Raw genomic sequence first — 24,347 nt, forward strand, 5'->3', positions numbered from 1 at the left:
TATTTCGCGGAATAACGTTCGTTTGGTCAGTTTGCCCTGGCGTATTCAACTGAACAAAACACCTGCGCGACAGCCCTTATGTATTTTCTTTTTAAATGAAACAAAGAATCAGCTAATGTTGCTTGCCTCGTGGTTAGCCTGATGGGCACTTTCGCATCCTCAATGGCGCAAAGACGCTCTACAATGATCTCTCTGAGACAGAGGCAGAGGTTTGGGGGTCGAGGTTGATTCCTCAGTCATATGCTGTGCAGACGACGGCCGTGACGCGCGCGGTGTACGAGTCTATTCCGTCGACTTCTATGGTTTGTGAGAACGATGTGGCAGCGCCCGCGCAGTTTCAGGAGATGTTTGCCGGGATGGCTAAGGCGCAGGAGATCCAGAGATGTAGTGTAGGTCATTCACCGGTGTTGGGCCAAATGGGGATATTAGTGGATAGGATCGTGGGTGTTGTTGCCAAGGTTACTGACATGTAGAGGGTGTGAAAAGGAATGTGAATTAGGGCTAGGATGGAAAGTAAATGCCTTATCCTTGGACCATGACATTCGATCAGCAAGTGAGCTGGACTGTTATACATTTATCGAGCTGTCTATCTATCCTACACCCTCATTTAATACTTGGTATACCGTAGGTAAGGCTTCAACTCCCTAACCTCACCAAACTTCTTCCGCGCATCCTCCGTCGACACCGACGGCGGCACAATCACGTCCTCACCAACATTCCAGTTAATCGGCGTCGCGATGCCCTTCTTATCCGCCGTCTGCAACGAATCGATCACCCGCAACACCTCGGCCGAGTTCCGGCCCGTCGAAGCCGGATACATCATCGTCAACCGGACCTTCTTGGACGGGTCGATAATGAACACGGAGCGAATGGTGAATGCGATGCCCTTTTCCGCGATGTTATCCAGGTCCTGCTGGTCGATCATGTCGTACAGGAAGGCGACTTTACGGTCGGCGTCGGCGATGATGGGGAATTGCACGTTGGTGTTGGAGACCTCGTTGATGTCGTCGATCCATTTGTCGTGAGAGCTGAGGTCGTTGGCACTCTGCATTTTGTTGGTGGTTGGTTAGCGTGGGGTGGAAGTGGAGATAGGTGGAAGGAAATAGGAGTGGGAGAGGGGCAAGGCAAGGCAAGGCAAACTAACCAGCCCGATCATCTTGACGCCCCGCTGGTCAAATTCATCCTTAAGCTTGGCGAATGCGCCGAGTTCGGTGGTGCAGACGGGGGTGAAGTCGGCAGGGTGTGAGAAGAGGATGGCCCAGCTGTCGCCGATGAATTCGTGGAAATCGATCTCGCCGTGCGTGGTGGTAGCCTTGAAGTTGGGGGCTATCCGATATTAGGAAGGTTATTCAATCACGGCCACTGGTATTAAGTGGAGGGTAAATACCGGTAGAACCAAGACGGATTCTGGGCTGCTCCTGCGGAACAGTCGCGAGGAATCGCCGAGCGAGGGGTTGAGAAAAAGGCTGGGTGCGGGGAAGCTTGGAGGCAAAAGTAACCCTAGTCAAGGGAGTGGCCCGGGGAAGAGCGGTGAAGGCGCGAAGACCGGCACGGGGAAGAAATGAGGCCATTGTGTTAGAGGAACGGCGAGGAGGAAATACACCGAGTAGTGTCGAGAAGCCGGGGATGCTGAGGTTTAGATGAAGTGCTGGACCGCGTTGATTTGACCGAACTCGGCTGCGTCGGCAAGATGACGTAATGGCGTTCGCCGTAGCCGTTTCCAGGCCTTGGCATCTTGGCATCGTGTGGTGCCCCAGGCAGCCAGGGCGATCACCTCCGGAGTGGGATTTAGTTTTCAGTATTTACCCGGTGGGATGAGAAGATCTCGGGCTTCATTGCGGGCAGGTTTATTCAGTTTCCGCCTTCAGTATGGCTTGCATGCAGGGTTTACATGTGCGAGTGACTTTATCCGCATCGTACACTGTACACGTATATAAGCGTCTCGAGCCAGCTCGGTGGCCTGACATAACTCTCGGTCTTTTACTCTACAAGGCCATACTATGGAATGACACACTCGGTCCGATCTCAAATACCAACGTCACGATAGTTGCGAACTACGGCTGCAGCCAAGTCGCCAAGTCCTAGGAAGCGGGGAGGTTCGATCTAGTATACTCACTTGCTTAACACTCTTGTTTTCCTGATCCAGCAGGTTGTTCCACCAGTGATGTAGACTGTGTGGGCTCTGGTTTCTCTATTTAAAGGATGGATCGTCCTGGCTCTGCAGTTGAAATTTCCATCCCTAGGTCAACTCAACGGACCAAATCCGGGTCAAGCAAAATGGCACTCGCTTTGCCAGACTGGAACAATCTCCAGCTTCTTCATAACAATACTCTGCCCCCACGTTCCCACTTCTATCTCTTTCCCGACGAAGCCACTGCCGCCACCGGCGACGCCAACCAAAGCTTCTACAAGTCGCTCAGTGGCCAATGGAAATTCAAATATGACACTTCTCCTCTTGTAGCTCCCTCGTGGGAGGAAATCGATCCTACAAGCTGGCCCGAAATCACGGTCCCTGGAATGTGGCAGCTGCAAGGTTACGGTAAACCGCAGTATACCAACGTTAACTTCCCTTTCCCCGTGGACCCACCAAACGTGCCATCCCAGAACGAGGTTGGCTCCTACTGGAGGGAGTTCCACGTGCCCGCAGACTGGGAGAAGGACGCTCGGATCCGAATCCGGTTCGAGGGTGTAGATAGCGCATTTCACCTGTGGTTGAACGGCCACGAGGTCGGGTATAGCCAAGGAAGTCGGAATGCGCATGAATTCGACATTACAGACTTTGTGACTCGAGACGCTATCAACAACGTTGCAGTGCGTGTTTACCAGTACTGCGATGGATCTTACATCGAGGATCAGGATCAATGGCGCATGTCGGGTATCTTCCGTGACTTGTACTTGGTTCCTTTCCTTCCCAATACTATTATAGACTACGAGGTCACCACAGATCTGGACAAGTCGCTGTCTAACGCGGTACTGAACACTTCTGTCACTGTGGAGGGTGAGCATGGCACTCTTCGTTTGAAACTGCTGGACCCCTCTGGCAAACAAATCGCCGAGAAAGAGGGTTCCCCGGCTAAACCGCTCGAGATCAACGTTTCTTCTCCCAAGCTATGGTCAGCCGAGACGCCGTTCCTCTATACCCTATTCATCTCCTACGGAGACCGGGTCATTCGCCAGAGGGTCGGTTTCCGACGCGTCGAGCAGAAAGGATCAAACTTTGTGGTCAATGACAAAGCCATCACGTTCTACGGAGTTAATCGTCATGAGCATCATCATCTATTCGGACGTGCGGTGCCTTACGAGTCCCTGAAGCATGACCTCCTCCTCATGAAACAGCATAACATCAACGCCGTTCGTACGAGTCATCAGCCTAACCCCCCTGCCCTCTACGACCTTTGCGACGAGCTGGGGCTTTACGTTATCGCAGAGGCCGACCTGGAATGCCACGGATTCAACTCGGTTGAGTCGCTCATATTCGAGGATGACACGTTAACCGGCAAGGATCGACAAGAAGCGGTTTACAAGAAGGCTAGCAAATGGACCACGGATAACCCCGAGTGGCGAGAAGCCTACGTCGACCGCGCGGTGCAACTCGTCGAAAGATACAAGAACCACGCGTCGATCGTATTCTGGTCGTTGGGCAATGAATGTTTCTACGGAAGCAACATGGCCGCTATGTATCACTGGGTCAAGAAGCGCGATCCTACCCGATTGATTCACTACGAGGGTGATCGAGAGGGCACCACCACGGACCTGTACAGCACCATGTACTATAGCATTGAGGAGATGCTGGAAAAGACAAATAACTACACTGACCGGGCATTGATTCAGTGCGAATATGGTCATGCGATGGGTAACGGGCCCGGTGGGTTGAAGGAGTACGTGGAGCTGTACAGGAGAGAGCCTCGAATCCAGGGAGGATTCATCTGGGAATGGTGCAATCACGGTCTCTTGACTGAGCAAAACGGAACACAGTTCTATGCTTACGGTGGTGATTTTGGTGACGAGCCGAACGATGCCGATTTCATCATGGATGGTCTTACCTACTCGGATCATACGCCGACTCCGGGATTGACGGAGTACAAAAAGATCATTGAGCCAGTGACAGTGACGCGCAAGGGTGATGAGCTTCATATCCAGAATCACTATGATTTTATCGACCTCAGCCATCTGAGCTGTACCTGGAAGGTTGTCGGTGAAACCGGCAGCAGCGAGCCTGTTGCATTGGACCTGCCTTCGATTCCTGCCGGCACAATCAAATCCATCCCCATTCCCGCATACAAGACAAACAAGTCCCGTGAAGCCTGGCTTGAACTCAACTTTGTCCTCAAGAATGGCACTTCCTGGGCTGAAAAGGGCCACGAAGTTGCATGGGCCCAGATCCAAGTCAAATCCCAGTCCCCGCCTCAAAGTCCAGCACCCCAAAAAGCAGCTCTCCTGGCTCAGCAGAAAGAAGGTCATCTCCTGATTACTGGACCCCAAAGTCAGAATAACTACTCAGTCAGCCTTGAGACCGGTCAGATTCAATGGACCTCGCACGGCCAGCGCATTGTGGAAAGTGGACTTGGCCTTGGATTCTACCGCGCCATGACAGAGAACGACGAGGGTGATGATGGCGACCAGGAAGAATGGGAGAACTACCGCGTGAACCACCTTCGTACATCCATCCAGAATATTGCCTGGACTAGAGGAAACACCTCCGTCACCGTCAAGGTAGCCGCCCGGGTCGCTCCCGCCGTTCTCGACTGGGCTGTCAACACTCTCACCACCTACACCATCTACGATGATGGCATTGATGTCCACGCCACGGGCTCCTTCTCTGGCTCTCACCCGAGCACCATCCCTCGTATCGGACTTGACCTTGAGCTTCCTGGCTCCTTCAACCAGTCTTCTTGGTTTGGCCGCGGTCCCGGCGAATCATACAGCGATTCGAAAGAGGCCAACCGCTTCGGTACCTACAGTCTCTCGGTCGCCGACCTATTTACTCCCTATGAGTATCCCCAGGAAAACGGCAACCGGATTGAAACTCGATGGGTGAAGCTCTCCTCCACAGGCCCTGGCCGTGACAGCGTGTTGCAAGTCACAGCACCGGAGCCGTTCAGCTTCACTGCAAGGAATTATCCGGACGAGGCACTCAACGCGGCCAAGCATCCGTTTGACCTGAACCCCCTGGACCAAACCTTCCTCCACATTGATTCTCAAACGCACGGATTGGGAACTGGAACCTGTGGACCGGGTCCTCGACCAGAGTATCAGCTGCGCCCTGAGCCGTTTGAGTTCAAGGTCTCATTTAGGGTTGTATAAGCTTCCTCTATCTTGGTAAAAGTCTTAAGATCTATGTATATAGTTCTATTTTATCTGCCAAATTCAATATCGTATCCAAAGTTTCCTCTCTCCCTCTATACCTCCCCTCTACCCCCCTTTAGAAACTCCTCCAACCGTTCCCTCTGTCTCCCGAACTCATCGAAATTCCCCTCGTCCAACCACACCTCAAACCCACCCCTAACGCCACCCTCCCACTCCTCCCTCACCATCGAAAACCACGCCGTATCGCGATTCCTCCCCTTAACGATCATGTGCTGTCTGAAAGTTCCTTCATAGGTAAACCCAAACCGCCTCGCCGCCTTCTGCGATCCCTCATTCAACGAATTACACTTCCACTCAACGCGTCTATACCCCGTCTCAAACGCATACTTGAGCAACAGATAAACAACCTCCGTGGCAACCGTGGTTCGCTGCATCCGAGGCGAAAATATCACATGTCCGATCTCGAGACGTAATTGCTCCGGCACGATAGACATGAGCGCGATGTAGCCTAGTACTTTTTCATCCTCGCTGTTGCCGGCCCGATCAGCACTGGAAATGATAGCGAAGAAATACGGATCGGTCGATTTTGAATGCGATTCAATGAAATCGCAAAAGGCGGCGTAGTCCGCAAACGGCCCGTCGGGGATATAATCCCACACTGCGACTTGGGTCGGGTCTTGGTTGTCGCCGACCAGAGCGTATAGTTGCTCGGCGTGGGCTGGCGCTAGGCGTTCCAGGCGGACGGTTCGGCCGTGGAGGGTCGAGGCGCTGGGTGGTTGAGCTGGGGGCGAGAGAACCGGGGGGCCGAGGGGTCGGGACATTTTGATTTTGGCGAGGGATTTTTTCTGAAGAGGTGTGGTTGGGATGGCGGGGTTCGGGTTGTTTATTTTCTTTCCCGAGGAATTAAGTATCATGTCACGAATTGATGGGGTGGATGGATTAAAGTATGTCCTGAGTGAGTCATCGAACGAAGCGTAACCCGAACCCGAAGCCTAAGCCCTAATGCGATGGCAAGTTCGGGGTGTTCCTAAAGGGCGCGAAGAGTATGTGTGTGCAGATAAAACACCATGTATTTGAGTAGGCTGAATAATTTCATGATGCAGAAAGGGTCTGCATAGAACTAAATACATTGCAGGAAAGTTCTCATGCTTCCATTTTAGCATTAAAAACTCCGTACGTCTGCATTGGAATCATCTATGCTTTTTTCGTTCTTTCAACCTTAACATATAGGCTCTGTCAGAATTGTGAGCTATACTAGCCCAGGATGAACATTACAACCAACCCCACATCTCGGTACAAAGAAGGCCTTCCAACGCATGCAAGTGATACAGTACTAGCAAGTCATTGGGTTTTGAAATGCTGTATCCTGGAGCAATCTGGTCATTTCTACAATTCGAGGGCCTGTTCAGCTACAGATAGCCACCAGGTTTACAGTGCAATTGGATATCCCCCGAGTTTATGTAGTCCCAGAAGTTAAATTCCAAGTTGGAAATCCAACTGATTCCGTAGCGGAGTCCCAGTCCTTCCCAAGCTAAGGAACAAATGTATATTCTCTAACATATCCCCCGCTTAACTTAAAATTGGGAAGGTGCGATATTTAAGTAAACAATGTCCCAGAAGCCATAATCCTAGTCTCTCAGCTCACAGCGAGGATACTAATCCCCCAAGATCATCCTTTTCTTCCTATTCATCAACCTAGTGACGGCCACCCAAGACGCCTACGATTATATTATCGTCGGCAGCGAAACGGGCGGCCTTGTCATCGCAAACCGTCTGTCCGAAGACCCTGGCGTATCTGTACTCATCGTCGAGGCTGGTGCATTTGTCCTGGACAACATGATCTTATTCTTACAAAAAGCGTTCCCATCGCCGAGTTTCGTATAAACCCAGGAAACAAGGAAATAAACGTCGGATATTGGGGTCTGCTGCCCTTGTCCCAAGAAAATGTACACATCGCCTCTGCAGACCCGACCGTGCAGCCAGTCATCAACCCTATTTATGGATTGTTGGACCTTGATATCACTGTACAAGTCGCCATGTCCGATTTAACTCGGCATATGTTGCAGTCAAAGCCATTAAATAGGCTACTGTTCAATGAAACGCGTCCGGGATTTGACAGGATACCTCATGCTTCTCCAGATGATGTATGGAGAGAATGGGTGGAGGAAAAGCGTTAGGTTCCTGTAGGCTGTGACAATATCTGACTCGGCGCTAATTGTCAGATTGGACCAAGGGTAAATGGAGCCGGTCAAACACATAAACTGGACGGGGTTGCAATGGTCTGTTAGCGCTCGCTTCAAGAAGTCTCCCTATGTTCGCAAGGCTACGCTATACTTTGCTAGGTAGGTAGTGTGTTCCACGTCAGGATCAAGTGGATCCTCTCATGGACATTCTCGACAAATGAACGGTATGACCTTGTCCCCCATGATTGCGGACGGAATGCACTTATAAGACGGCGCCCCAAACCCCAAATATTCAAATTATTCCATTATCCTAACTCCTCATTCACCGCTAGCTAAGTATTGTCAATCACCCACCATGGGCCCATCACCACCAAACCAACGCACCTCCAGCTCCCGCTGGTTCTTCATCCCCACAATAATCCTCATAATCGGTATTCTCTACAAAATCTACATCCACGACAGCCTTTCCTTACTGTTCGGCATTGGCCGCGTGACCCAACCCCTTGAGGACTTCCCATACGAATGCCAGAAACTCGAACACCCCCTCCTTTCTTCCTGCGAGGATGTCTGGCTCGATGGCCCCAGTCGAAAGCTCTACGCCGCGTGCGGGGAATTACAAGCCCGCAAGGGCTGGTGTCCGGGCGGCGGGAAACTGAACGCGTCGGCACGTGTGGGCTCGAATTGGATCTCAGTGCTGGATATCGATCGCCCCGGGGCGGACGGACTCTACGGGCTACGGAAACTTAAGATCGGGGACTCGTACGCACAGGATCTCGATCTTCACGGGTTCGACGTCCAGGAGATCGACAATGGCGTTTTGCGCTTCTGGCTGATCAATCACCGCCCGCCGGTGGATGCGGAAACCGGCGAGTTACTCGATGCGAGTAAAGTGGGGGCGAATTCGACGATCGAGGTCTTTGATCTGGACAAGTCAACCGAGACATTAGGACATGTGAAGACGATTGTCAGCGACGCGATCATCACGCCTAACAACCTCGTCATGGAAGAAGACGGCGACGCGTTTCTCTTCACGAATGATCATAGCCGCAAAGCCGGTGCTCTCAAGGGACTTGAGCCTTTGATGGGTGGCGGTAGCGCCGGCCGCTGTCGCACTGGCTCGGGAGACTGTCAGATCGTGGCTGAGAAAGGAATTCATGGGCCGAATGGAATCGCCAGGGGCCAGGACGGGCTGTTCTACGTGGCGCAAGCGCCTGCTGGCAAGATCTCGGTTCATGAGATGGTGGATGGTCAACTCCATTGGGTCAATGAGATTGAAACGGGCTTTCCGATGGATAACCTATCGGTCGATTCGGAGGGAAACATCATTGCTGCTGCTTTTCCCTTTGCAATGGACTTGTTGAGAAGCTTCGACCACCCGGAGGTATTGAATGTGGCGGCTACTGTTCTGAGGGTCAAGAAGACAAGAGTTGGAGGTAAGGCTCAGTATGAAGTCGAAAAAATGCTGGAGGACAAGGATGGTAAGATGCTCTCGACATCTACTACTGTCGCACATGATGTTCAGTCCCAGAGGCTGTTTATTGGAGGTATCATGGCTCCGCATATCACGATTTGCAAACGGACTTGAACTTCGATGGCGTATATAGCGATAATATTCATATGATAGCCTCAGTTAGCTTTGACAGGTGATAGACAAAAACGCAGATGTGTCACTTCCTTGAATATGCCCACCTACACGGCTCCAATTCTGTCAAATCGTCGCTCTACGTCATCGGTCGGACGTTAGCAGGACTTATCGGCGATAAGGAGGTATGTCGACTTGACTTTTGAACACACAACACCCCCTGGATTTCTACAACTAACTCGACTTGTCCCTAAAAGCTTAGCTTGAGGCTTCAGTTCGCTCCTGGATAAGATCATGGACTTACGAGCCGCCCTAAATCAGCAATGAAAACTCATTGCTTCGGCTTCGGAGTTAACATCAATATGAGAACCTAAAAAGCCGCCATCACCCCTGATTATGCTCGTTCATAGGTAGAAAGTTACCTTGATTGCGATCAAACATGTATCCTCTCATCACCCTCGAAGAGCACTTCGTCTCCCCCAAAGTCAGCAGTGCCAGCGCTGAAGCCCGCGCCCATTACACCAAGTTCCCACCCCATATCCTCTCCAAACTCGAGTGTCTCGGCACCGAGCGCATCTCAGACCTCGACAAGGGAAATGTATCCTTACAAGTAATCTCACACGGCCCAGGCAACATATCCGCGCCCGTCTGCGCCGCCGCCAACGACGATCTCGCCGCCGCCATCGCGCAGCACCCGACGCGACTAGCCGGGTTCGCGATGCTCCCGATGAGCGAGCCCCAAGCGGCAGCCGAGGAACTCGAGCGCTGTGTGACCAAGCTCGGCTTTCTCGGTGCCCTGGTGGAAAACCACCTCGACGGGAAATTCTACGACGACGAGCGCTTCTGGGTCGTTTTTGAAAGGGCCCAACAGCTAGACGTCCCGGTTTATATCCACCCGACGTTCGCGTCGGACTCCATGCTCGAGCATTACAAGGGGAACTACGATGACTCGGTGGCGCTGGCGTTAAGTGCGTACGGCTGGTCCTGGCACGCCGAGACGGGTCATCATATCCTTCGTCTCTTCGCGAGTGGATTGTTCGACCGGTTTCCGAAGCTCAAGATTATTATCGGACATATGGGTGAGATGTTGCCGTTTCAGCTCGATCGCGTGTTCACCGTCTCGGAGCGATGGGGTCGGAAAGAGCGAGGCCTGAGGGAGGTTTGGAGGAGTAATATTTGGGTGACGACGAGTGGGATGTTTTCGCTTCCGCCGCTGCGTTGTTTGTTGGATGTTATGCCCATCGAGCATGTCTTGTACAGTGTCGATTATCCGTTCTCGACGAACGAAAAGGGGCTCGAGTTCTTTGAACAGATACGACAGAGCGGATTGATTGCGGAGGAGGATTTGGAGTTGTTTGCGTATCGGAATGCAGAACAATTGCTCGGGGTTGAGGTGAAAAAGTAGGATGTATTGTTGGGCCTGTTGACTGGAAGTACCATGTGGTAGCATGTTAGAGTCAAACGGGGGTATTGAAGACGCCTTTGTTTCTGTTTGGAGTCAGTAGGGTATACTATTACTGCACGAAGAATCAATTCCATATAGTTCTATTAGTCTTTAGAGTTTGCAGTTAAAGACATGGATACACGTGTTTTCTAACTGCATACCGAATAGCATCCAATAGAGTTGAAGGACAATGTCCGACTATAAATAAAATCGATAGTTTGAAATTTGGTACTCAAAAGTCGTGTCCACCGTTTGCATATCGAATTGCCCTTTGGATCGTCCACTCAATGAACACCAGGAATTGAGAAAACAAAGGTTCCGGAAACGGCAATGAATCAACAATGACAACGAGGCTGCCAACAGCATGCCCCTGGTTGATATGACTGGTCCAACACTGCAGGCCAGGATTTGGCCCTAAGCGGTGCTTCCCGGGGCCAATTCTGCCGCATCTTCCAGGGGCGAGCGGTCCATGTCATCAATGAACAATGTTGGTTTCATAATCCCATCGACACTGCCATTAATTTTAAATTGCTTATTGACCCTTGCTTGATTTCATTACACATCGACCTTATTGTTTAGTTACTTTCATGGGATGAGTAATATTGACACGTCACGCTGGTTAGTTCACCCCCTTTAATACCTAGAACCGAGAGATGAACTCTTTGTTCATCAATGATTTACATCATCCGAGAAACCTGTTTCTTTTTCTGTGCCATGATATTCTCATTTCCGATCGATTTGGGAGACATGGACAGGCTACGGAATATTTTAGTTCTTAATATAGATTAGGGGGATCTGCTCAATTAGTAAATGCCCATCGGACCCACTGAGGAATATCCCCTATTACAGGGCAGTCATGTCCAACTCCAAGACCAACTAGCCACGACGAGGCTGTGTGGATGAAGTCAATCATCTGGGGTGTGCGACGGTGCCTGAATCTCGAACACGGGAACCTGCATCGGGTCAGGAACAGGAACAGCACGACGCAAGGCAGGTCAGGCCGTTCGAACGTTCGCCACTACCCCAGAAGCCCCTGAAAACGCGGTTCGGGTGAAGAAAATGAAAGAAAGGCGACCGCTGGGCAGCCAAAACAGCGCCACAATTAGTAAATTGGCGTTGTGGAACCCATCAGGAGGGCCGAGGAGGGCCCGTAGGGCCAGGAAAAGCACTTTTTCCCGCGCCGGCCGTCCCGGCGACACCTTGACAGATGCTTTTTTTAGCCCGCCATTCGTCGGTCTCTCAAGCCTCGGTGGGTCCGTCGTCCCACCCGTGACACGGTCTAGATTCTCGCCTGCTTTTCCTTCTCTTTCTCGACTCCCTTTTTCTCTTTCTTTCTTTCTTTCTTCCTCTCCTTCTCTCTTTAATCTTCCTTCCCTTCATTTATTTCTGTCTCTCTCTCTTTCCCTTACTTTCATTCACAAACACTCTCTTTTCCTCTCTCTTCATTCCTTCCTTCATTTTTGTGGCTTCTGTTCAATTCAATCTTTTTTAATATATTCAGTCGTTTCAAAATCGAAAATGCAGCTCACCAACCTTCTCGCTCTCGCTCTGTCCCTCGCAGCTGCTGAGGCTGCTCACAAGGGTTTCAACTACGGTGCTGCCAAGTCCGATGGCAGCGTTAAAGTGCAGGCCGACTTCGAGGCCGAATTCAAGACCGCCAAGAACCTCGATGGCACCTCCGGATTCAACAGTGCCAGATTGTACACCATGATCGTGAGTACCCTGCTTCATGCCTGGAATCTCTCTTGACTTAGATGGACTGACAGTCTTATAGCAAGGTGGCTCCACGAACGACCCCATCTCCGCCATCCCCGCCGCCATCAAGGAGAAGACCTCCCTCCTCCTCGGCCTCTGGGCCTCCGGTGGTGGCATGGACAATGAAATCGCCGCCCTCAAGAACGCCATCGAGAAGTACGGTGACGATTTTACCAAGCTGGTCGTCGGTATTTCTGTCGGTAGCGAGGATCTTTACCGTAACTCGTACGATGGTGTTCAGGCCAACGCCGGCATTGGAATCGGCCCCGACGAGCTCGCCGGCTACATCAAGAAGGTCCGCTCGGCTATCTCCGGCACCAGCCTGAGCAAGGCTTCCATTGGTCACGTCGACACCTGGACTGCCTGGACCAACGGCTCCAACTCGGCCGTTGTCGAGGCCGTCGACTGGCTGGGTTTTGATGGATACCCCTTCTTCCAGAACACCATGGACAACTCCATCTCCGACGCCAAGAAGCTGTTCGATGAGTCCGTTGAGAAGACCAAGGCCGTTGCCGATGGCAAGGAGGTCTGGATCACCGAGACCGGATGGCCCGTTAGCGGCGACAAGCAGAACCTGGCTATTGCCAACACCGAGAACGCTAAGAAGTTCTGGGATGAGGTCGGGTGCCCTCTGTTCGACGAGGTTAACACCTGGTGGTACATCCTCCAGGATGCTGCTCCCACCACTCCCAACCCCAGCTTCGGTATTGTCGGCAGCGAGCTCACCACCAAGCCTTTGTTCGACCTGACCTGCTCCAACAAGAACTCGACCAGCTCTTCCGGCTCCGGTTCCGGTTCTAGCTCCTCCGGCTCCTCTGGATCGTCCGGCTCCAAGAACTCCGAGGGCTCTAGCTCCTCCGGCTCGTCTGGACACTCCTCCGGCTCCGGCTCCGGCTCGTCTTCCTCCGGTTCTTCTGGCTCCTCTTCCTCTGGGTCTGCTGGTGCCGACGCCAGCGGGTCCGTAACCGCCTCTTCCTCCGCCGCTGCCAGCACTGGTGGTTTCCGTGGACACTCTCGCCCCCCTTACAACTTCGGCAAGGGTGGCTACAACTTCACCCACGGCTACAACTCCACCCACCCCAGACCCTCTAAGACCTCCGGCTTCCACTCCGCTTCTACCTCCGGAAGCTCCTCGGGCTCTGGCTCTGGATCCGGTTCCGGCTCCGGCTCCGGATCTGGCAGCGGCAGCGGCAGCGGCTCTGGCTCCGACTCCTCCAGCAGCACTGGCAGCTCTCCCTCTTCTAGCATCACTCCTTCCAGCGGTGCTGCCAGCCTTTCCACCTCCATCTTCGGTGCTGCCGTTGCTGTCGGTGCTTTCGTCGCTCTGCTGTAAACGTTTTCTCTTCCGTCATTTTTATTTCTATGAGACATGACCGTGCAACTTGGCGCGTTGTGTCATTTATTTCAAAGTAAATATTTCCACTCGTTTGATTGCAAACTTGCGCATCAAAGATTGAGAGTGCTTTTCAAAGAATAGAGATATTACCATCTTTTTCGGGTATGCATTTTTATAGATTTCAATGGGATTTTCGGATTTTAGACTTCAATGATGCCCAACGCGGTACATCGCCAATATTACGTGTATGATATCTTGGTCTGCTACTGTTGCAAAGACTGTCTACCTCGGAGCTTTACTACGTACAGACTCGAAAGATATCTTTTTCTGGGGTATTGCTGCAACAGTTTCTTGCTTGATTCATACAGGCTTTTGATTACATTCTATGTACTCGGATATCTTTCTCTTTGACAGTCAGGCCCTACGGGTGCGAGAAGGGGCATCTCGAATCTCGGAACACATGAATCGTTAATGCATCCATGTGTCTACTTAGCAGCAGCGTTCATTCGGCCGCTCCCTGGCATCTTCTTATCCTCTTTCTCCGTCGTCGCCTGCAGAAAATATCATGTTTAAGTAAAATCGGCACTTAGTTTAACACCAATCCATCTCGAAAGGAAATAAAAGGAAAAACATATATATGCGACCAGTATTTCCTGTGTTACCTTACCCTTCGTATAGACAGCACAACACTGTCCGTGAACCAATTCTCTATCACTTTACAACTGCATCCTCTGACGAAACAATAACATATGCTGTGCCTAGATCTACCTGTGCCGTCCATCGCACTTAAATTAAAAGATGACGTCACATCCCGCCTACGTCGTCCCATTCAATCGAGTCCATTGCGAATGAGACTGCCCTAGAAACAGGATTCCGTTGAATCTTTCATCGCCATATCTAAGATGTGGAGGGACGGGTGGGGTGCCACACACGTCATGGCACGTGGGACGTCAATCGATCTCGCGTTTACTGTTCACTATTTATTGATCTATTTCCGACGGCAGAGAACTTAAGGTATATCTATTTAGGACACTGTTATTTTATACAAATCATACTATCTTTCGATTTAACACTACTTTTATTCTTGAATACTTACCAAACTACAGCTATACCCAACACTTACACCAGGAAAGACCTGCATACAAAATGGACACCCTGAAATCCACCGCCTCATCCCTCACCGGCAACGCAAGCAGTAGCAACCAGAGTTCAAACGAAAGCACCAACCCCAACACCAGCACCCACACCGAAGACCAAAAACGCCATATCTACGATAACCTGCCGGCTGACCAGCGCCAGCAACAGACCTACGCCGAATGGGTGAAAGAGGTCTACCACGATCAATACGAGAAGTGGATGCCGTGGCTGGAAGACCAGTATCTGAAGTGGTTCGGGAAGGGCGATAACAAAGCATCTTATGTGACGAAGGGTTAGTCTCTTCTCTATCCTATTCCAGAACCTGAAGTTGGGATAGGGAGGGGGATGGAGAACAATCGTGGTAAAGCTAACAATCCACCTCAAACAGACACCCTCTCCAAATCGAAAGTCAGCGGAGTCAAACAAGTCGACCAGATCCAAGACGACGTGCATAATCTCGTGGGGAACCAACTGGGCGAGAACGGGCTTCTAGCGCCGGTCGGGAATGCCTTCTCGAAAGAGGGCATCAATAGGGCCGAGAGGGGCGGGAAGGACGAGAACGGCTCCTATGGCGGTCCCCTTGGCGGCGTGACCGATCCCGTGGTTAGTGGTGCTAAGGGCGCCGGGCAGGGCGTTGCCTCGGGGGCTCAGTCGGTGGGGAGCTCCATTGCTGGGGGAGCGAAGAGTGTGGGGGGATTGTTTGGTGGGGGAGCGGCAGAGGGGGGGAAGAAGGAGTGAATCTTCCCTTCTCTCTGTGATCTTCGGGTGATTCATTGGTTCTAGTTGAGATTGAGTGTTTTCGGGGGGTGACTACTTTCTCTTTTGTGTTGATATAAATTCTTTTGACGGGATTAGGGCAGTTTCTATGTTGGTTAAATTAATATCCACGATGATTTATGATGACCATGTCTATCTTTTCAGGACAATAAGAATAGAATATTGGTTGCTTCTTCGAAACCTTATATAATTATCGCGATGAGCTTTCCTTTCGGTATGTTAATAACAGCCAATATGACACCAAGTTGAATACGAGCCCCGCCTGGCCTCGACGCCACATCCCGATCCGGCAACATAACGTTATGCCCATCTCCCCTGATCCCGAAATCCTTGTCTACCCTCGTCCGCGAAAATCTGAGCCTCTTTCCCCTTGGTCTAACAGCCCTTATATGCAGCGCATCTTTCAGATCGTATACAGACAGTATGGCTCCAAAACGCAAGGCCAAACAGCTCGTGGTCCCGGATATTGCCGAGGATGCGGCGGAGCGCAAGCGCGTTCTGAATATCCTGGCACAGCGACGTTATCGTAAGGTTCCCCCCCATGAATACCTTAGTCCAAGTACTGAGTGTTCAGGCCAACGGAGAAAGGATCATCTAACCGCGCTAGAGTCGCGAGCTAAGGGTCTTTCCGAACATCTAGTCGGTTCCACTCAAGAAACTTCTTCGACGTCATCTTCATCATTGGTGTCTATCAATGCGTTTGATAATACTAACCAGATCCTTAATCATGAGGACGCTCAATGTTCTAATGTCCAAGCAATCGGGGATCAGAGTGAGAAGTGTATTCTGCCGCATATAGCCACTTCGGACCTGTTTCTCCAATTTGTCCCCACCTCAGCACCTCAACCGGAGACAGACCTATCCATAGCCCCTGACGACTCCTTTTGACCACCATTTAGTTCCTGGTCAGACCAAATGCCACAAAGTGAGGGCCCTGTGGACATATTTCCCAGCCAAAATTCTGGCGCCGACACCAACGATCGACTAGACATCTCCACGGCTCTTCAAACCAGCGAGACCTCAAGTTTTACATTTCCCGACGACAGAATACTCGAGGTCCCCTCCTTGACACTCCTCAACGCAGCGACAAAAGTAGCACACCGGTTGAACCTGGCCCACTTAATCTGGGACCTGACGGCAACTAGTCCATTCTATCGACCTCGCGAATTGTCCAATTCCGTCACCTCTCCACCCTCTTTGGGAAGTTCCTCTAACCCGGCGTACTCATCAACCTCGGCGTCCAGCAACTCTGATTGTGTGTCTGACTCTGGCCATAGCGATAACCCCAACACTGGCAGTCCCGATCTAACCACCCTCCCCCCTCACCTCCAACCCACACAAACCCAGCGTCTAATCCCTCACCACCCGGTTCTCGACCTCCTCCCCTGGCCCGGTACGCGCGATAAACTCATCCAAGTATTCAACCTCCCAGAACATCTTCGGCCGAAGAATGCACAGGACCCAATGGGTCTGATGAGACTGGTCTACGACATGGAGGATATCGGCGGCGAAGGGATCAAAGTGCAAAGTAGGGATCCGTTTGAGGCGGAGGGGTGGGAAATCGGACAGGTTATGTTTCAGCGGTGGTGGTGGGCTTTTGAGGTGGGTGTTGTGGAAAGTAGTAATCAGAAGAGGAGGGGGAGGGGTGAGGGGGTGTTGTCTTTGGGTTAGGGTCATGGTTTGGGGAGGTTGCTTTTGAGTGTTGGTGCTTTTTGGGTATACGGTTATCGATCTTATGATTGCTCCCCAAGTCCAACAATGTTTAATGGCATCAAACAGGTATTAATCAGATCTAACCGACCAGGTATTTGATATTAGCACAACAAAGCATGCCAAACCAGCAGCTACTCCGCATTCAACGCCCTCCCAGCTCTAGCAAGTCCCCAGATCGGAATCGACAAACTCCATGCCCACACACCCGTCCGCAGATAACTCAGCGCTTCAGACCTGACGCCCATATACACCGCCGTATACAAAATCCTCGCCCCAATATACTCCGCCGCCAGAACATTCAGCTCATCAGCGGGAAGTTTCGCCACGTTTCCTGCTATCTAGATACGTACACACATCAGCCATAAATCAAGCATAGGCCACGGATGCAGACCTACCATAGCAGCTGCAAACATCGGCAATCCCTCCATGGCATTTGAATGCGCGCCGCGGGCCCTGGCCATTGTATCCCATACCGCGGCAGGGATGTTGCCTTTCAATTTGGAGAGGTTCTCGCGGGGACTAGATAAATTTGGGAACTTGGTTAGGACTAGTTTACTCAAATATACTGTACTAATGTGTTAGGTGTCAGAGCGTACAGGATATTACTCGCTTGGCCTTTTGCATTGGCCATCATTTGGACAAGGTAGTAGCCGTGAGGGGCGGCTCCTACTCCGTAGGCGGCGATGATGGAGGCGATGGAGTAGTTGGTTGTGGACATTTCTGTACAGATCTTGGGGTTTGGCGCTTGTAGGTATTCTGGCTGTCTGTTTGGGTAATTCTTGTATGAGATTTGGGTGCATGTTTTGGGCTGTCTTGATCGTGCTTTTTATGTTTGGGCATAACGTTATGGTTGTTGGTGGATCATTGCCGATGGTCTGATTTACGTTATCCTTTATTTGCAGTTACTCTGAGCATATTCTACAATGTATTATAGTCGATAAAAGGTACTTATGCTATTATTTGGCTGATTTTGATTCTTACCAGGTAGAGAGACCTCAACTCTACTATCATATCGTTATTGAATATTTCTTGGCTGTGTTATTGCTAATTTGGAGATTCCTTTGTCAAATAAAGGGTATGTTTTACATGAATGTTTGATGTTCGCTTCGAAAATTGTTCGTTGCGACGAAACGGAGTGTTTATGCTCGGGGATTTTTCCTGTTTAGACTGCGCCCACACGGAGAACATGGGGCATGATCCGTCAGTATACGAGCGAGTCCGTATCTGAACCTTGGATTTTTCGCAAGATGTACAACCTGAAGATTATTAATCTTGATTACAAGTGAGTGTAATTTCAGGAGGGGGGACACTATAGATTGATAGGTGGTTTTTGGATCCGGGATCAACTGACTTTGGGATATTAAGTAGTTGACATAGGGTCAGGGAGCTAGATGGCATCCTCAATCCGGTGCGGAAATTTTTAATATAAGCCCTTCATGTCAATGCCTCTATTTTTAGACCAGGACCCTGAGATCATTATCATTTTAGCTTCATAGATAAGAGACTACCGCACTCATCCATCAACAATCTACCTTTAGTTATGCGCCTCCTCCTCATTTTAAGTCATCCCCAATCCCCACTCCCAACAAAAACCATGTCCACGCCTACTCCAATGGTCTGACAGCCGTAAAAATGTTGAAAAGAGGGCACTTTCGAACTTGTTCCATATCCACCCCTGGCACCGCAAAATCCGGGTGCGTCACCCACCGAACTTCCTTCATCCCCGCCAGCTTTGCTCCCTTGTTATACATCTCCCTCGGGAGAAACCAACTCTGGAACGAAAACGGCTCCGACGTATGCATCGTCGTCTGCACGTTCACACCACCATTATCCAACCACTTGAGCACCTCCACGCTCTGTCCATAGTAATTCCCTACCGGCAAGCTTCTCCCCTTCTCGATAGCCCCCAAGTCCGGAGTGAGACCAATCACCCGTCCGCCCGGTTTCAAGTTATTAAAAATATTCCTCCACATGTCTAGCATTTCGGCGTCGTTGGTCGCGTAGTTCAAGAGCCAGCGGCAGATCACAATATCGAATTGGCCCATGTAGAGTGGACGGCCGCAGTCCGCGACGTGGAATTCAACTCGCGGATCGTCCTGTGTACGTCTTTGCGCAACTTCGATTGTAAGAGGTGATATGTCGACTCCGACGGCGTGCCGGGCTCCCCAGTCTGTGACCGTCTTTTGTGTATAGGAGCCGGCGCCGCAGGCGAGGTCCAGCACCGTGAGACCCGTGATATCGCCCACAAGGGCTTGCATGGATGCTTGTTGGAGGAGGCCGGTTGGGAGGTTGGCGACCTCGGTGTAGCGGTCGCCGATGGAGTCGTATTGTGCTACTGGCATGGTGACTTCTGATGGGGTGAGGCCGTTAGGGTAAAGGGGTAAGATGATCTTGTCTCAGGACTGTCCGAGCAGCCCCTTATATAGCTCGATGGGAAACTCAGTCAGAAAGAGTTTGGGGGGCATTTGACGGGGTGGTGGCCAGAAGAGAACTGGTTTGGTACATTCCGCTGTCCAGACCCTTCGGGAGTTGAGGAGAACTCCAGACCCTTCGGGAGTTGAGGAGAACGGGGTGCTGTCAATTTTTGAAACAAGGGCCGAGCAATCGCAGCCTTGGACCAATACTTGTTGGTTCCCTTGCAGTGTGCGATGACAAATTTCCACACCTTGTCAATCAGTCATCATTGGGTTCGCTTTCTTTTCTTTCGCTTTCTTTTCTTGTGATTAGTTGTACTTTTCTTGAAGCAAATAGAAAGCCACCGCAAGATCTGGGCTAGGCAACTGAATTGTGTGGGCTTTGTCTTTGAGAATGTTAATAGATAATAGATACCAATTTAAAAGAGGACATTCGGACACAATCGGATGGTTGGCCGGTATGGTGACATGCCGGCCATGTGAACAGTTGATGGACCTGTCTTGTTACATGCGCTTTTTTGATTATTCGATCAACTTACTTTGGGTCTGTAGTTACTTTGCGTCATACCTCGGAAAAGCCACAACAACCCAGTCTTTGCTACGACAGAGATGTCAAGTCAAAATGAGGTTCAATTGTGATAGAAGTAGGATTAGATCATTGACCTCCATCCCCGACAGAATGACTTGCTTAACCAACCCCTAAACGAATTAGCGGCGATAATACGCTCAATGCCCAGAGCTGCAATATCAAACGCCCCACGCAGCATGCTTCGGGTAGAACAATGCTGGATAAAGTTTGTTAAGGGGAAGGATCCCCAGTACAAAGCTTCTTCCTAGCATCGAAATTTAATGCAATTATCTCATCACGTATCGGGCTTCATTCTGCTAATACTCCCAGACAACGCGTACTTTTTATCTACCGGGCAGGACGATCTATTTTGGAAGCGCTATATGCAGCCTAGGCTCGAAGTTTTGATTTGAATTGAAAGACGAAGATTACGCGTCCTGCTCTCATCCTAGAGGATTGAACTTTTGGTCTGGTGCTGTATGCTGTCGACATAGGTAGGGCTAGCAGGGGCACGTGGTCACTTTATATGGTAACAATCAATTCAATTCCGACCGTCGGCCCGGACCTCATGGGTGCCTTCATGTTGAGAACCCGAAGTGGGATTATAATAAGTGCTGGAATAGATATTGGGTGTTTGGAAAATTCTCCTGAGTCTTTATTCAAATTGCCAGCTAAGCTCTTATAAACAAACACTTGTATTCCAGAGGGCCTTCAAACAAGTCTTGGTCTAAGCTACAGAGCTTTCGATATCCTATTGGCTTCCCATACTCAAAGAAAAGCGATTGTAGAACACTGTAATTAATATAAGTAGTTTTCTTGTCTCCCCTTTTCAATGTTCATTATTTGCCATACTGTCGTCACGTACTAGTTGACGGGTATTGCGCTATCCGACCAGGGCCTGTAATGATGTCGATCTCGGTCGATAGATGAGGGGTTGTTTCTGTTGTGCTCCTCACACCAGAAGATATGGCTGTTATCAGGAGGAATTGCGTGCCCTCAGTGAGATATGGGATAATTAACCTCACGAACCATGCGAGGATAAAAGCCTCCATACGCCTTTCTCTATCTACCAACTAGCAACTACCTCAACACCACATACTCCATCCTTCCCTTATCACTAAACCAACCCCATCAGCCCCATTCTCAAAATGACCAACTCGGCACCTAAGAAACAAATCATCCTCAACGCCTTCGTCATGAACACCCCAGGGCACCTAGCCCCAGGTCTCTGGCGCCACCCACGCAACCGCACAACGCAATACAAAACCCTCTCCTTCTGGACCGACCTCGCAAAGCTCCTCGACCAAGCCGGTTTTCACGCTCTCTTTATCGCCGACACACTCGGGCCTTACGATGTCTACAAGGGTCCCTCGAACGTCGTGCCCGCACTCGCATCTGGCGCCCAGTTCCCCGTCAACGACCCCCTCTACCTGGTCCCCGCCATGGCCGCCGCGACCAAGAACCTGATTTTCGGCGTCACCGCCAGCGTGACGTATGAGAAGCCATATGCGCTTGCGCGCCGGCTCTCCACCGTCGATCATCTCAGCGAGGGCAGACTCGCGTGGAATATTGTCACCTCGTATTTGGATTCCGCGGCGCGGAACCACGGATTGAAGGAGCAGATTCCGCACGATGAGCGATACGCCATTGCGCATGAGTACATGGAAGTCGTGTATAAGCTCTGGGAGGGTAGTTTTCGAGACGACGCGGTGATTGAGGACCGTGAGCGAGGGGTGTATATTGCCGCTGATGCAGTGAAGGAAATTAACCACAAGGGTAAGTATTTTGATGTCCCCGGGCCGCATTTCTGTGAGCCGTCGCCGCAACGGACGCCGTTCTTGTTTCAGGCGGGCGTGTCGGAGGCTGGGAATGGGTTTGGCGGGAAGCATGGGGAGGCGATTTTTGTTGGAGGACAGACCCCTGAGGGCGTTAGGGCTACGGTTGAGAATCTGAGGCGGGTGGGGGTGGAGGAGGAAGGGAGGGATCCGGACCATATCAAGATTATTGTGGGGATTAATGTGATCGTGGCGGCTACGGATGAAGAGGCGCAGGCGAAACGAGAGGAGTACCTGAGTTATGCGGACGAGAAGGGTGCGTTGGCCTTGTTTGGGGGCTGGACTGGTGTGGATCTCTCGGGGTATGCGGACGATGAGGACTTTCGGTTCACTGACTCCCCGCGTGTACAGTCCCTTGTGCGGCGCTGGTCAGCCACAGTGCCGGGGACAGACAATCTTCCGTGGACGAAGAGACGCATTGTTGAATACTTGAGCGTCGGCGGATTAGGGGCGAAGGTTGTCGGTGGACCGACGACTGTGGCGGACGAGCTAGAGAAATGGGTTGAGATATCCGGAGTGGATGGCTTCAATCTTGCACATGTCACCAATCCTGGCACGTTTGAGGATATCATTGAGCATCTCCTGCCTGAGCTCCGTCGCAGAGGTCTGTTTCGGTCGGAGGTACCCGAGCAGGGTGCAACTGCTCGAGAGGTTTTCATCGGCACGAAAAGATTGCCTGAAGATCACCCCGGCAGTCAATACAAATGGCGAGCTGAAGAAGCAATTCCCCAGTACAAATTGATCGAGGACAAGACGGCAACAGAGGCGTAAGATGATGCCATTCCGGTAAATCAAGGCTGATATGCATTGGAAATTTATCATCAGTGGCCACGTATTTGACATTTCTTTTATTCTTGCACTTCCAGAGCTTAGATTCTATCGAACCCGTCTGTTATGAGACTCCCACTCTATTGGACTCGGGAGCTCCATAATGCGCAATCTTCAGGGCATTCATTCTCTCGAGAACCGCGTTGTCAATCGCGTCGAAGTATTTTCCAGCAACGCCGCCCTCACGCGCCGCTCCAAACGCCAGCCCTAATCGAACCTTCAAGTAGTGGCCACAGTAAAAGGGTGGCTGATTTGATTCGTCCGAATATGCTTGGACGGTTGGGTCGGATAAGGCTGTATCTAAAAGAAGACCCGAGTTAGACGGGAAATGGAAGAAATAAAAGGGGCTACCATAACCATTATTTGGAAGCCCAGAATAAGCGACACTCAGTCTTTCCTGGTATGCCGCCACATTATCCCAACTGACTCTATCGAACGCCGACTTCAACTTCTTGCTCGTCCAGAGAGAGACAATGCATCCGCTATGTTGGCCACCACGCCTCCGGAGACCGTGGGAACACTCATCCACTGATCATCGGGGTCGCGGATCTCGAGGCCGGGCGTTTCACTAAACAGCAGAGTGAAGCTGCCCCAGTCTGTATGCTCGGACAAACGGGGAACACCGTCAGGCTGCTTGTCGAATCGGGGATACTTGACGAGCTTCAGCGCGTTGCCGGGGCCTTTGTGCTGGTGTCTGGATGCAAAGAAGAATTTCTCCAACCCCATCTAAACGGCAAAGCAGGATAGGATATCCAGGCTAAAATTGTAGCAGCTCGCTTTGAAGACTTCGATCTCTTGCAGCCGGGATCGATCCCACCAGGCGGGAAGATTCGGTCGGTCGAACAGACGGCCGGCTGGCATGCCGAAGGCAATGCCTTCAGAAGCAGACCAACTATGTCAAGTGGCTATGGTGTCAGCCCTTGCTCATTATATTATTTTCCAAAATGTCTAGGTTGTTTGAGACTTACGTTGTGAGCTGCTTTCCATTGTAGCCGGTCATCGTCGCGTCGAGGACCTTCTCGGCCTTCTGGTCTTTAGGGAGGTCGAAGAATTTCGTAGACTTCAGGCCAATTCATCAGTACCAAGAATTATAGCATGGGGTCTGGCTATGCAATATGGTTGCCGGAAAACTAACCAGTTCATACATGCGGAACATTGGATACTGCATGGTTGAAAATGAAAAAGCCCCATTTTTGTTAAAAATATCTCTAGAGAGACCGTCGAAATCTGTCTTGTATCTAGAGAAGTCAAGCACAGAAAAGTCGGTCCGAGTAGACATGGTCGAACAATGCTTGGAGGCAGAGGAGCGCTTGAAGGATGGAAACAAGGATTCTATTGCTCAAATGGCCTTTACCCCGCTTTTTATCTTAAAGACTGCATGTCAGGCCTCTAGGCGAAGGTCGCGCTTGTCGTCACCAAACATGTTCTCTCCTTGCTTGATCACTCAATTCGCTCAAATTCGATACCT

The 24,347-nt window shown here is 50.9% G+C and overlaps 14 protein-coding genes across 14 annotated transcripts; 8 read left to right on the forward strand and 6 right to left on the reverse strand.

The window, feature by feature from the left end:
* Positions 1-607: 607 nt before the first annotated feature.
* PRX1 (peroxiredoxin) lies at positions 608-1,571 on the reverse strand (the record flags this gene model as incomplete). The annotated part of the gene is made up of 3 exons (XM_046083632.1): positions 608-1,045; positions 1,145-1,326; positions 1,388-1,571. 3 exons carry the CDS (start codon positions 1,569-1,571, stop codon positions 608-610), a joined length of 804 nt encoding a protein of 267 aa, XP_045939589.1.
* Positions 1,572-2,139: 568 nt separating this feature from the next.
* On the forward strand, positions 2,140-5,398 carry LDX57_001990 (uncharacterized protein). Its single transcript, XM_046083633.1, has one exon. It carries the CDS (start codon positions 2,203-2,205, stop codon positions 5,302-5,304), a length of 3,102 nt encoding a protein of 1,033 aa, XP_045939590.1. The 5' UTR covers positions 2,140-2,202; the 3' UTR covers positions 5,305-5,398.
* A 1-nt stretch (position 5,399) lies between these two features.
* Positions 5,400-6,128, reverse strand: LDX57_001991 (GNAT family N-acetyltransferase; the record flags this gene model as incomplete). The annotated part of the gene is made up of 1 exon (XM_046083634.1): positions 5,400-6,128. The coding sequence occupies one exon, from the start codon at positions 6,126-6,128 to the stop codon at positions 5,400-5,402; it is 729 nt and encodes a 242-aa protein (XP_045939591.1).
* A 1,519-nt stretch (positions 6,129-7,647) lies between these two features.
* LDX57_001992 (uncharacterized protein) lies at positions 7,648-9,199 on the forward strand. Its single transcript, XM_046083635.1, has one exon. The coding sequence runs from the start codon at positions 7,846-7,848 to the stop codon at positions 9,073-9,075; it is 1,230 nt and encodes a 409-aa protein (XP_045939592.1). The 5' UTR covers positions 7,648-7,845; the 3' UTR covers positions 9,076-9,199.
* Positions 9,200-10,715, forward strand: LDX57_001993 (amidohydrolase family protein). Its single transcript, XM_046083636.1, has one exon. It carries the CDS (start codon positions 9,512-9,514, stop codon positions 10,475-10,477), a length of 966 nt encoding a protein of 321 aa, XP_045939593.1. The 5' UTR covers positions 9,200-9,511; the 3' UTR covers positions 10,478-10,715.
* Positions 10,716-11,869: 1,154 nt separating this feature from the next.
* Positions 11,870-14,528, forward strand: bgt2 (GPI-anchored beta-1,3-endoglucanase EglC). Its single transcript, XM_046083637.1, has one exon. It carries the CDS (start codon positions 12,387-12,389, stop codon positions 13,602-13,604), a length of 1,218 nt encoding a protein of 405 aa, XP_045939594.1. The 5' UTR covers positions 11,870-12,386; the 3' UTR covers positions 13,605-14,528.
* A 95-nt stretch (positions 14,529-14,623) lies between these two features.
* Positions 14,624-15,482, forward strand: LDX57_001995 (uncharacterized protein; the record flags this gene model as incomplete). Its single annotated transcript, XM_046083638.1, has 2 exons — positions 14,624-15,036; positions 15,133-15,482. Exons 1-2 carry the CDS (start codon positions 14,754-14,756, stop codon positions 15,480-15,482), a joined length of 633 nt encoding a protein of 210 aa, XP_045939595.1. The 5' UTR covers positions 14,624-14,753.
* Positions 15,483-15,944: 462 nt separating this feature from the next.
* LDX57_001996 (bZIP transcription factor) lies at positions 15,945-16,409 on the forward strand (the record flags this gene model as incomplete). The annotated part of the gene is made up of 2 exons (XM_046083639.1): positions 15,945-16,047; positions 16,096-16,409. The coding sequence occupies 2 exons, from the start codon at positions 15,945-15,947 to the stop codon at positions 16,407-16,409; spliced, it is 417 nt and encodes a 138-aa protein (XP_045939596.1).
* A 27-nt stretch (positions 16,410-16,436) lies between these two features.
* LDX57_001997 (uncharacterized protein) lies at positions 16,437-17,192 on the forward strand (the record flags this gene model as incomplete). Its single annotated transcript, XM_046083640.1, has 1 exon — positions 16,437-17,192. One exon carries the CDS (start codon positions 16,437-16,439, stop codon positions 17,190-17,192), a length of 756 nt encoding a protein of 251 aa, XP_045939597.1.
* A 173-nt stretch (positions 17,193-17,365) lies between these two features.
* Positions 17,366-17,952, reverse strand: LDX57_001998 (uncharacterized protein; the record flags this gene model as incomplete). The annotated part of the gene is made up of 3 exons (XM_046083641.1): positions 17,366-17,572; positions 17,630-17,753; positions 17,831-17,952. 3 exons carry the CDS (start codon positions 17,950-17,952, stop codon positions 17,366-17,368), a joined length of 453 nt encoding a protein of 150 aa, XP_045939598.1.
* Positions 17,953-18,838: 886 nt separating this feature from the next.
* Positions 18,839-19,576, reverse strand: LDX57_001999 (class I SAM-dependent methyltransferase; the record flags this gene model as incomplete). The annotated part of the gene is made up of 1 exon (XM_046083642.1): positions 18,839-19,576. One exon carries the CDS (start codon positions 19,574-19,576, stop codon positions 18,839-18,841), a length of 738 nt encoding a protein of 245 aa, XP_045939599.1.
* Positions 19,577-20,855: 1,279 nt separating this feature from the next.
* Positions 20,856-22,822, forward strand: LDX57_002000 (LLM class flavin-dependent oxidoreductase; the record flags this gene model as incomplete). Its single annotated transcript, XM_046083643.1, has 1 exon — positions 20,856-22,822. The coding sequence occupies exon 1, from the start codon at positions 21,365-21,367 to the stop codon at positions 22,820-22,822; it is 1,458 nt and encodes a 485-aa protein (XP_045939600.1). The 5' UTR covers positions 20,856-21,364.
* A 501-nt stretch (positions 22,823-23,323) lies between these two features.
* Positions 23,324-23,605, reverse strand: LDX57_002001 (uncharacterized protein; the record flags this gene model as incomplete). The annotated part of the gene is made up of 1 exon (XM_046083644.1): positions 23,324-23,605. The coding sequence occupies one exon, from the start codon at positions 23,603-23,605 to the stop codon at positions 23,324-23,326; it is 282 nt and encodes a 93-aa protein (XP_045939601.1).
* On the reverse strand, positions 23,606-24,047 carry LDX57_002002 (uncharacterized protein; the record flags this gene model as incomplete). Its single annotated transcript, XM_046083645.1, has 3 exons — positions 23,606-23,771; positions 23,848-23,939; positions 24,015-24,047. 3 exons carry the CDS (start codon positions 24,045-24,047, stop codon positions 23,606-23,608), a joined length of 291 nt encoding a protein of 96 aa, XP_045939602.1.
* Positions 24,048-24,347: the final 300 nt, after the last annotated feature.

Source organism: Aspergillus melleus, assembly GCF_016097325.1.
Source record: "Aspergillus melleus strain CBS 546.65 chromosome Unknown contig1, whole genome shotgun sequence".
Taxonomy (NCBI): Eukaryota; Fungi; Ascomycota; class Eurotiomycetes; order Eurotiales; family Aspergillaceae; genus Aspergillus; species Aspergillus melleus.